Source organism: Lepidochelys kempii, chromosome 3 (assembly GCF_965140265.1).
Source record: "Lepidochelys kempii isolate rLepKem1 chromosome 3, rLepKem1.hap2, whole genome shotgun sequence".
In the NCBI taxonomy this organism is placed as follows: domain Eukaryota; kingdom Metazoa; phylum Chordata; order Testudines; family Cheloniidae; genus Lepidochelys; species Lepidochelys kempii.
Genome location: NC_133258.1, coordinates 84,245,423 through 84,257,916, shown reverse-complemented (window position 1 = coordinate 84,257,916; position 12,494 = coordinate 84,245,423). Strand labels below are relative to the sequence as shown.

Sequence of the window (12,494 nt, the reverse complement as noted above, 5' to 3'; positions counted from 1 at the left end):
CCTCCCCTCTGTCGGAGTATTCCAGCAAGAAGGAACTGAGCAGGTGGCGGGTCGGCAGGGACCTATATACACCACCACAAAGGCACCCCTCCAGGGGGCTCCACAGCCGACTCGACGGGTACCGCTAGGGTAAAAACTTCCAACAATCGTGCATGCGGCAACACATCTCGAAGAACAACAGTTACGAAAGGCAGATAACCATCTTTTTATATGAATGAAATAAATAGCAGAATTCAGAATTGATAATTCAGAATAACAACACAGTTGATTCTCTTTTTCCATTATTTACTTATTCCATTTTAAAATATTATAAGCTTGACCCAAAGTGACACCTGTGATTAGACTTAGTGTAGTACAGCATTGTGTGGAGGAGTCACACAGAAGACAGAGCTGCAACACAAATTAAGGTTTGAATTTACACTATGTTGCTTATTTCTCTCAGATCTGTGTGACCAAGATTAACTTTTAGTTCAGACCTGGTTCAGAATGTGATTGGTGAGCATAATAAAATTAATGGTGACATTCCCATGCCTAAGTTCAGAATGGGTTTTCTTCTTTCCTGGTTTACTGAAGTGAAAGCTATATTGACCCCACCTTTGGAGGTTTACAAGCCTATGAAAGAATCATGGAAAGTTTCTTAAGAACTTGATTTAAGTAACTCATAAAAAGTACCCTGCTTCTTTTTACAGAAGAAAGCACACTAGAAATTTTTAAAAGGCTTCATCAACTGCAAAAGCCATGGATTTTTTCATGTGTAATATGTGATGAAAGCGATTACCAAGTAACTTGAAGATCAGAGTATATTGCCATTTTCAGAGGTACTCAAATTACTGCTAAACCACTCATTATCTATAATCAAGACACACTTGAAAATCACAAATGTTTTTTTTCCTAATCTCTGCCTCAAATCTCCTTTACATTTTTAGTGACTAAATGGCAACCAATCACAAGAGCAGAGATCATCCTTTTTGCTTGCATATTTGTTAAAATCCAGGATATAACTATTATTATTTTAGCATAGCCATGAAGACATTACCTCCAAATTCTGTTCATCTCCCAAACAATTTCCTGTAAAAAACTACCCAGATGCTAACAAAAGACAATGATTTATGTGACTTATACACAAATAAAGTTATGTTATGAGGTGATATCACTGGAACAAAACACTGCATGGGATAATTGTCTCACACTGCTATATAAATTATATGAAGAAACGATGCAACTGACTGAAAATAGACATTAGGCAAAAACTTTTCAAAGTGGGAGACATTTTCGTGCAATAATGCTCTGTTCCAAGTGAAGTAGGATTAACATAACCCAACATGACCCTGCCCTTTCTTAATAAATAGCCCCAATACTAATCACAATGCATGGTTTGCAGTAAAATCCACTACTTCACTATGTTGACAGTCACTTTGGGGAGCTGTGATGGCCTGTGTTATACAGAAGTTCAGGCTAGATGATCACAGTGGTTCCTTCTGGCCTTATCTGAATTTATAACCCCTGGAAGTACTGGTTTTGGTACTTACTTAAAGGATGACGTAACTGAATAGCCCAGTGGTTTAGAAGTAAGCCAGGTAGTTAAAATAAACCCCTAGGCCCTCTAAATAACCGTGTACATTGAGATATACAAACCTGTCCAAATCAGTTCAGCCTGAATGATTTTTTTATATTAGTGGTCAGCAGTAGCTAAAGGAAAGGTAAACAGTGTTTCTTTTACGAATTTCTATGCTGTCTTGCAAATATGTGTAACTACTGTAAAATGAGCTTTAAAAGGTTGCTGTTGCAGTCTATTTAAAGCATTCCTGGATTTGCAAAAAGAACAGGAGGACTTGTGGCACCTTAGAGACTAACAAATTTATTTGAGCATAAGCTTTCGTGAGCTACAGCTCACTTCATCGGATGCTCACGAAAGCTTATGCTCAGATAAATTTGTTAGTCTCCAAGGTGCCACAAGTACTCCTTTTCTTTTTGCGAATACAGACTAACACGGCTGCTACTCTGATTCCTGGATTTGTAACTGGTGTTTTTAAATGTAAAGAGCTGCAGAGTTTGCTGAATGATTTGTACCTTTTGTAGTGTGTGAGTGGCTTCTTGTCCCCCTGATCTGCCTTTTCAAAACAAAAAGATTACCCTAGTTTGGACTCACGATAAAGAATATTTGGTGCTAATTCTCTGTAACTCTGCTTTAGTGCCTAGGATTCCATGTATCTGATAGGTTTTCTTTCTGAGCCACAGATAGAGTTTGAGATATCTACTTTGTCTCTGCAAACAAATGTCAGTCAGCTTTTCATATCTTCCTTAACTCCTCCGATATGAGACTTATAAACAGCAATGGTATGGAGGTCATTCACATGCTCAACTCATGTGAAAGTGTCTGTTACGTATAAAACCACATTGATAAATCATGATGGTATTGAAAACATTATTAGTGTCTGTCATGTTCTCACATTTGCCTGAGTGGTTAGGATATTGGTTTAAAACTTTAAAAGCTAAACACACAATAATAGTGTCACACGTCTTGACGTCTTATCATTTTTTTTCTGTGTTTCTTACAATTAAAAAGTTAACATTAAATTTTTTGACTAACTTTATAATACCAAGGAACCTCAGAGCTGTGCAGGGCTGCACAAAAATCACCCTGCTGCTGTGGGCCACTGCATGCTGGAGTATAAAGGCCCAGCTAACCCCAAGCCCACTCAGTCCCTTCTTAGCACCCATGATGGTCATTGGAATTGCTTAGCTTGCATTAGCGAGTGCTCTCAGTGTGCTCATTGTAAATTTATTGTAGTTTTCTGGTTTTATTGTTGATTAGTATTTCATTAATAGTGTAGATCGAATTAGTTTCCTTTTTGGTCCCCATTTTTCGGGTTTCCATTTCTGGATACCCACGGATGCCTGGGTCACCTGGCTTCAAACCCTGCATCTCTTGCGCTAGGCTGATGCCTGTGAGTAACTCTCACTCAAGCTGCTTGAAGTGTTTTGGGGAAGCTCACGTTCAAGATTGTTGCCAAATTTGCAAATTCCATGTCTCGCTCTATGCCTAAAACAGAGAAGCCAGCCTAAAGATTTTGCTTATGGTGTAGGCCCTGAGACCTCCATCAGAGCCCAGCCATTCAGACTCAGCACTGAGTACTTCGACATAAGTTAGGAATGTACCTGGCACCGTTTTCCCTCCCCAGTGCCTAAGAAGTGGCATAAGACCTCTAAACAAACCACCGAGAGAGGAAGGTCACCAGCACCACTGAGAGAGAGGTCATCGTCTAAGCATGGGGATAAGTAGAGTGCAACTGAAACCCAAGCACTCCTCTTCATTGGTAGCACAGAAACTTATACCATTGACTCTTGCACCCAGGAAAGTACTGTCAAGTCTGAGGCCTGAGGGGGCACCTTCTACATCTGTAGTACCTCAGCATTCTGGGACCTTCTCGGTACGGACCACACTGGAGATCATTGTGGCAGCGAGAGATGTTTTGAGCCTATCGGTACCAGTATCCCTGGGAGAGCAGGAGACTGTGCCCTTGGTACCAGCAGACAAAGGGACAGCAGTATCATTGGTGCAGCACTCAGTTCTGCAACAAACTCCATTGCCTTAGAGTGGGGACAGTCCCCCCACCCCCACCCCTTGGTCAGTAGAGGGATTCATTCACTTCTGAATCGAAGATTGGCGCCTATATTTTCCATCCATCGGAGCTGGTCTCATTACTCTCCACTGAGATGCCTGGGGTGCCTTGGGATCCTCCAGCTGGAATAGGATCAGGTATGTGGCCGGGGAGTCATGGGGGCTCACTACTGGTCCGGCAGTGGTCTTTTTGGAACCTGGGGGGACACCCCTTGGTTTCTAGGTCATACACCAGGTGTTCCTGCTCTGTGTCCTTGAAAAGGAGTGAGGAATCTACTCACCAGGTGCTGCCTGTTCCTGAGCCTGGCACCAGGCCCAGATCCAAGCAGCAAGAGGCAGTTCAGGAGGATCCTGCTGGACAGCTAGTGGAGGAGGAGCAGCCTCCGCTTGTGCTGGCTTCTTCATTCTCCTCTTTGGATGAGGCAATTTCCTTGGGAGGCATCTCACCTCATCCTGATGATTATAAAACTCACCAACAGCTATGGAAAAAGGTAAGTTTGGGGATCCAGGTAGAGGAGGTTAAGAAGTCCTCAGACCACTTTACTGATATTTTGACCACCACAGGGCCTTTGCAGGTGTCCTTATCTATTCAAGAGGCAATTATGAAGCCCATTAATCTTTCTGGAAGATCCCTTCATCCCTTCCTCCCACTTCAAAAAGGGCTGAATGTAAATATTATATATCCTCCCAAGGGGTTGAATATCTATACTTTCATCCCCACCCCCAGGCTCTCTGGTGGTGCCAGCAGCCAATGAATGGGAACGACAGGGACAACAGGCAGCAATTCCCAAATCAAACGATGCAAAAGAACTTAGATTTATTTGGTAGAAAAGTTTATTCTATTTATCCTGCAAATCAGAATTGCCAACCAACTAACTCTTTGGGATGTTGTGATTGTAATGTTCGGGACTCCATGTTAAAGTTTAGGGACATGTTGCTGGAGGGTGCTAGACAGGAGTTCTCTTTAGTTGATGAGGGGAAGTCTGTAGCAAGAACTTCACTAGGCTGCACTGGACGTGCCAGACTCTGCTGCTAAGACTATTGCTTCTGTGGTTTCCATCTGCCCATGTTTGTAAACTACCTTTATAAACCTTTGTAAACTACCGGGAGATGCCCGGTTCCATCTCCCCATGTTTGTAAACTACCTTTCCCACTTCCTCAATGTTTGGTCCTAGATTACACATTTCGGAGAACAACAGTTACGGAAGGTTAGTAACCATTTGTTCACCACTAGGAACACAGTTCTTTGCCTGCAGGATATGAATAACTCCTAGTCACTACAATAGAGTTACTCAACACCTACAGTTTAAGAATAAAGATTTAGCAATGATTACAGTTCTGTAGGAATCAAATAAATTAGCAAATTCTCTTTTTGCTGAATAGGTTCTTTTGTAGAGTAATATCTGATACCCTAGATAAGCTGGGTCTCCCATGATCACGATTGGGATTTCAACATCACCAATGGTTATTTTGCGGTCTGGAAAGACAGTCCCTGCTTGCAGCTTTCTGAAAAGACCTGTGTTCCTAAAGATGTCTGCGTCATGCACCTTTCCTGACCATCCCACGCTGATGTTGGTAAAACAGCCCCTGTGATCCACCAGCACTTGCAACACCATTGAGAAGTACCCCTTTTGGTTTATGTACTCTTTGGCAAGATGGTCTGGTGCCAAGATAGGGATATGCGTTCTCTCTATCTCCCCACTGCAGTTAGGGAACCCCATCATGGCAAAATCATCCACTATGTCCTGCATGTTGCCCAGAGTCACTACCCTCCTTAGCAGAAGTCTTTTGATGGCCCTGCAAACTTGAATCAAGACAGATCCCATGGTAGATTTACCCACTCCAAATTGATGCTCCACTGACCGGTAGCAGTGTGGCATTGCAAGCGTCCACAGAGCTATCGCAACTTGCTTCTCCACTGTCAGAGCAGGTCTCATTTTAGTAATGCTGTGCTTCATGGCTGGGAAAAGCTCTTCACACAGTTCCTGGATAGTGGCCTTACACAATCGAAAGTTCTGCAGCCAGTGCTCATCATCCCATAGCTGCATAACGATGCAGTCCCACCGGTCAGCGCTTGATTCCTGGGCCCAGAAACAGCACTCAACCGTGTCAAGGTGATGCATGACTCTCTCCAGCAACTGCGAATTGCTCCACTCTGTGTCTTCCAGCAGGGCTGCTTGAGTGGCACTAATTGTTCCATGCGGCGGCTCCTGTATTGGCTGTGTAAATACTGCAGGATAAGGCACGAGGTGTTTTTAATGCTCACAACAACAGTGTACAACTGAGCAGAGTCTATGCTATGGTGTCCATGCGGGTAACCCAGGCTTATGAAAAAAGGTGCAAAAAAGACTTGGTTTGTTTGCCATTGATTTCAGAGTGCATCATGGGAGGCTAATGCCATGTTCCCATAACCACCCGTGCCAGTGTTTTGGTCCCATGAGGCATTGCAAGCCCAAACCAAAATTCCACTCGGCTTTGTCCACTGTGGGATAGCTACCCACAGTGCAGTGCTCCACGTATCAATGCAAGCCCTGCTAGTGAGGATGCACTCTGCCAACACAATGAGCATAGTGTAGACATGCAAGATCAACTTGCTTAAATTGGAGGCTCTATGTCGACTTACATGAAGTCGACTTAACTTTGTAGTGTAGACACAGCCTTACATGAGAAACTAGAGAAATATAGCCCAGATGAACTATACTATACTATACAATGAGTGCACAACTGGTTGGAAAAGTGTACTCCAAGAGTAGTTATCAATGTGTTCACAGTCAAGCTGGAAGGGTATATTGAGTGTGGTCCCACAGGGATCTGTTTGGAGTCAGGTCCTATTCAATATCTTCATGAATGATTTTGATAATAGCATAGAGAGTACACTTTTATAAAGTTTGCAGATGATACCAAACTGGGAAGGGTTGCAATCGCTTTGGAGCACAGCCTTAGAATTCAAAATGATCTTGACAAACTGGAGAAATGGTCTGAAGTAAATAGGATGAAATTCCCTAGGGACAAATGTGAAGTACAACACTTAGGAAGGAATAATCAATTGCACAAATAACAAAATGGGAAATGACTGCCTAGGAGGAGTACTGAAGACAAAGATCTGGGAGTTAAAGTGGATCACAAATTAAATATGAGTCAACAATGTAATACTATTATAAAAAAGCAAACATCATTCTGGAATGTATTAGCAGGAATGTTGTAAGCAAGATAAGAGAAGTAATTCTTCCACTCTACTCAGGACTGATAAGGCCTCAACTGGAGTATTATGTCCAGTCCTGGGTGCAACACTTTGAGAAACATGGACAAATTAAAGAAAGTCCAAAGGAGAGCAACAAAAATGATTATGGGTCTAGAAAACATGATCTACAAGGAAAGATTGAAAAAACTTGGTTTGTTTAGTTTGGAGAAGAGCGGATTGAGGGGGACAGAACAGTCTTCAAATACATAAAAGGTTGTTATAAAAAGGAAGGAGATAAATTGTTCTCCTTAACAAGAAGACAAGAAGTAAGGGGTTTAAATTGCTGCAAGGGAGATCTAGGTTAGATATTATGAAAAACTTCCTAATTGTCAGGGTAGTTAAGCACTGGAACAAATTACCTGGGAAGGTTGTGGAATCTCTGTCATTAAAGATTTATAAGAACAGAGTAGATAAACACCTCTCACAAATGGTCTAGATAATACTTACTTGTGCCTCAGTGCAGGGGACTGGATTGGATGACCTATCGCAGGGGTGGCCAACCTGAGCCTGAGAAGGAGACAGAATTTACCAATGTACATTGCCAAAGAGTCACAGTAATACATCATCAGCCCCTCCCCGCACCAACTCCAGCACCTTCTGCCCGCCGGCAGTCTGGCCGATCAGCACCTCACCCTCCCTCCCCGTGCCTCCTGCCCGCTGCAATCAGCTGTTTCATAGTGTACAGGAGGCTCTGGGATGGAGGAGGGAGGAGCAAGGGTGCAGCAGGCTCAAGGGAGGGGGCAGGAAAATGCGGGGGCCTTTGGGTAAGGGGTGGAGTGGGGGCAGAGCCTGGGGCTGAGCAGTGGAAAGTTGGTACCTGTAGCTCCAGCCCTGGAGTCAGCACCTATATAAGGAGTTGCATATTAACTTCTGAAGAGCTGCATGCAGCTCCAGAGCCACAGGTTGGCCACCCCTGACCTATCGAGGTTCCTTTCAGTCCTACATTTTGGTGATTCTACAAAGATCATGTAATTAGAAGCCTATATGACACGCTTGTGAAGGCATCTTAAAAGAACAAACTTTTCACATGAAATACATGCACACAAGACCAGGTTGCGGTCTTCAGAAAACATGGCCCCAAGTCTGGTGTATTTGTAGTAGTATTGGCAGACTCTGCTCAGGACAGGCTTAAGATGTAAAAGGCGTTGCAGGTTAGGATGGAGGAGGAGTAGCAGAACTACATGGAGAATTTTGTACTGTATCTTTCTACATGATACCTGGCTATAGGTTGTGTTATTAGGGAAAGGTCCATTGGCTACTGAAGTCTATGGAAGGACTCAGTGCGTGTTGGTCAGTTTCTACAATATTGAGCACTCAAAGGAAGAAAGTAATTATTTTTTAATTGTATCTATGAATAATCTGATTCAAATTATACTGAAACTAAATACCTGGGTTTCTGTTTACGAAAACCTGTCAGATTATATAACTGACAAGTTTACTTTAGTATTTTTTAATTACACTTGAAAAGATTACTTAATCCAGTTGTAGGGCTACATCCTCAGATAGTATACATCATCCTAGCTGAGCACAGATGTCACTGTAGCTACCTTAGTTTACACCAGTTGAGGATCTGTTCATTAGTGTATTGGATATACTAATTTCATTTTTAGTAAATACATTGTCAGTTGAATAAAATCCCTTTTACTTCTCTATGTCCTTTCATCTAACATTCTTAATGAACTCAGTAAATTACAAGTTTTTGTTAAGATTGGCACCTTTAACAGCTGTCAGCTATTAAAAATAATCTTTTTAACATAACAATTCAAAAGACAGTCTTTTAAAAAAGCATTCATTTTGGATCACTTGTGCCATTCTTGAATTCTTATTTTCCAACTTTTTCTGTTGCAGGTAAATATGCTGAAGATATATTTGGTGAGCTTTTCAATGAAGCGCACAGTTTCTCCTTCAGGGTTAACTCCTTACAAGAACGTGTGGACCGTTTATCTGTCAGTGTTACACAACTTGACCCAAAGGAAGAAGAACGTAAGTTTACTTCCACACATGACTGTGGTTCTTACATTTAAGAGTATTTCCTTTGTGCTGTAAATAAATTGATATGCAAAATGAAAAGAAGGATGATTTGGGGGTTAAGGCACAGGACTGAGAAGGGGAGGCATAGGTTCGCCTCTTAGTTCTGCAACAGACTTCCTATGTGATCTTGAGCAAGTCATTCAGCCCAACGTTTTCATACCAGGGTGCTGAACACCTACAGCTTCCATTGACTTAGACGGAAGGTGCTAGAGAATTGTGACATGGCATTACTATTTATTATATTTTTGATTTTATTAATTAAGTCTAATTCTGGGAGTAAACCTGTACTCAGTTTTTACCTTCATGAGTGAGATTTATAAGCACTTGTGTGAGTAAAGTCTTCAGTAATTGACACATGGTCATTCTTTATTAAAATGTGTACAACTTTGGGCTCATAGTGAAGTTTGAACTGTAGCCCTGTTTGTCAAAGATTGTTTCACACATCTGTCCCAGGACAGGCATAATGCTGTTCAGCTCTCCCCTCTCATCCATCCTGTCCATCATCTACTGATCTTCAGTGAACAACTCATCGTTTAGTTGTGGAACTTTGACATCAGAAAATCGAGGATGAGCCTTTGCCACCTCTTTCCCCACCTTTTTGGTCCTTTGTATCTTTTTTTAACATTGTGAAAAATTGACCAGTCAGTACTCTCCCAGTCTTTTCGTGTCCCCCTTCACCCTTTTCTCCTATTCCTTTTTCATGCATAATGCATACTGTAAATTTATTAAAGTACCTTATAATCGTTAAATCTGTGTATTTTGCTAAAAATCACAGAATCACACAGAATATCAGAGTTGGAAGGGACCTCAGGAGGTCATCTAGTCCAACCCCCTGCTCAAAGCAGGACCAAACTGCAATTTTTGCTCCAGATCCCTAAATGGCCCCCTCAAGGATTGAACTCACAACCCTGGGTTTAGCAGGCCAATGCTCAAACCACTGAGCTATCCCTCCCCCCTATTTATTTAAGATTTATATATTTTTGCCTAAGTAAATTTAGTATTCAGGAAAGGTTCTGGATGACTATCCTCAGATTGAAATCCTCTGCTTTTCCATACTGTTGGGTTTCAAGACTTAGTCATGAGATTTGGAAGCTGTCTAACAAGCCAAAATAACTGAACCTTTTGAAGAGGGTAGATCATGTAACCTGTGAAGGTACATAGAATGCTATAGTTTCCAATTCCAGTTTCTTTTTGACCACACAAAAAAATCTAACAGCTAAGACCATAACTCTGTGGTAGAGAAAGGTGGATGAATATAAATCTGTCATCGCTTCTTTCAAAGAACAAGATGACAGGTAAGTAATTTCCTTTTCTCCACAGCTTTGTCTACTATAGCATGCTTCACAGTTATTATTCTCTGTGTGTGATAGCAGCAATGGAAGCTGCAGTGTAGACAAGGCAGTTTCACCACTAAGTCATTAACCCTACGTGGAATAAAAGGATGTGGGTTCTGTGACTGTTTCTGTCCTGGATCTCCTGTACAGTTAAACAACATGGTTAAAACACTGTTCCCTTTCTTCACTTAGACGGAATCCACCGTTTTACCATTAGTGAAGATATGAAGTTTGGTAGTATAGATGCAATGCAGAAGTAAATGAGTTATAAGAGAGCTGAAGACATGAAAAAAATGGAGAAGCAATGTTTTAGACATGTTTCTCCGGAACACAGTTTGACCTAAGGCACAACTGTCAAAAATAAGGCATATACGACTTGCTTAAAGAATTGTTACCAGAATGAGTATAAGAACATGTAAAATATTATTTGGGTGATTGATTCAACGTACAGTTTCAGAGCTAGCTATGGAAGGAGTTTAGGAGGAGCCCACAGCATTACTTTATTAGTATGAAAACTAGTGAAAATTGGATCAGTTAGAATGACAATGACTTCCTATAGGGGCTCATAGACCAGGTCCTCAGATGGTGTAAATCATTGTATCTCAGTTAACTTCAGTGAAGTATACTGATTTACACCAGCTGAGATTCTTTCCTTTAGAAATAATGTTGAGCCCTGAGAAAACAAGTAGCTCAAAAAACATCACTGGGGTGACTTAGGCAGAGGACTAGCAGGTAGCATTTATGTACAGCTTAAGTGGTATATAGGCATTGTGCTGGCCCTCAGGATGGGGTCAATTGCACCCCAGCTGAGCAAGATCACAGAAACCTTTCACCATACAGAGTTAGCGTAATTTCCACATTTCCTGAAAACCTAAGTAGGGAAGCTATTGTTTATAGACAGAAACAGAAAATATCTAAGAATCCCAAATCAGACCACTCCACTTTTTGGAATGTAATCTCAGACAGAGATTAAGATTCCAGTTTTCAATAAAAAGATGTTCCAGTTCTGCATGATTAGTTGCGGTTAAAGCTCCATTCATAGAGATAGAAAATGTTAACTACACTAAAGTGAGGATTCATGTTGCATCCTATAGGAACTATGGAGTTTATATAACTTCACTTTCCAAGACTAGAATGAGTAGAAGGAAGTTTTGCATTCTTATTGTGGGTTGTTTTTTTTTTTCAGTTCTGGTGGATAATGTTATAGCTATTCTGTTTAGAAATGAAAAACACATTTCTTTTGAGATAGCTGCACCACTGATGGATCATACCATTAAGCTGAGACAGCTTGTGATCAAGATTCTCTTTGTGGGACAAGCCGTTGCTAAAATTGTTAGACTGGACAGTCTGCTCAGTCTTTTGGCTCGTTATAAAACAAAAGAGTCTGAACATTTGGTTGGTCTGTTTTATAAAATTAGGTAAAAATGCACCAGATTTCCAAAACCTAATGGGCGTATCAGGCTCATACTCTGGACCCTAGTCTTGTGGAAACTATCAAGTTCTTCAGCTTTATAAGATTGTTTGCCTGAAATTGCCCACCCTAGTAGCAGGTGTTTATTCTTCTGTGGAATGTTAAGTGTGCTCTCCTGATTCTAAACAGGTGACTTGTAACTGACCTGGATATAGGGAAGGTGGGAGTAACCTTAGAGGGAGGATCTAGGGGAGGGGTTCTCAAACTGGGGGTCAGGACTCCTCAGGGGGTCATGAGGTTATTACATGGGGGGTTGCGAGCTGTCAGCCTCCACCCCAAACCTCGCTTTGCCTCCAGCATTTATAATGGTGTTAAATATGTAAAAAAGTGTTTTTAATTTATAAGGGGGGGGTCACTCAGAGAGGCTTGCTATGTGAAAGGGGTCACCAGTACAAAAATTTGAGAACCACTGATCTAGGGGGAAGGCTGAGCAGTCCTAAGGTAGGAATCCTAGTAGCAGCCAAACCCAGTGTGAAGGTCTGAACTGAATTTTATGTTGTTAATTTCAGTGTAAATAAAAACCCAGGAAGGGTGAGTTGTTGACTCTGACATGTTTAGTATTTGTTTTAGAACAGATTTTTAAAAGCAACTGCTCACAGAATTACTGCTGATTTTCCACAAACTCATGATTTGCCCGAGGAGCTCTCACATTCTCCAAGTCTCTGAAAGTAAAACCACACACACCTCCCCTTTTTCAAGTAAAGGACTATGCTTACAATGATTGGATATTGAAAGATTTCTTAGTGAGCAACTGTAATCTTATAACAGATGTGATGGTGGGGGTATGTCATTTTC

At 41.5% G+C, this 12,494-nt stretch overlaps 1 protein-coding gene across 9 annotated transcripts in view; it reads left to right on the top strand.

Moving 5' to 3' along the window:
* The window catches only part of WASF1 (WASP family member 1), a 173,251-nt gene that overhangs the window by 131,559 nt on the left and 29,198 nt on the right, over positions 1-12,494 (top strand). For all 9 annotated transcript variants that reach the window (XM_073337022.1, XM_073337023.1, XM_073337021.1 and 6 more), the window contains one exon: positions 8,712-8,846. In XM_073337022.1, the coding sequence (XP_073193123.1) occupies positions 8,712-8,846 (135 nt within the window). The remainder of the gene's footprint in view (positions 1-8,711; positions 8,847-12,494) is intronic.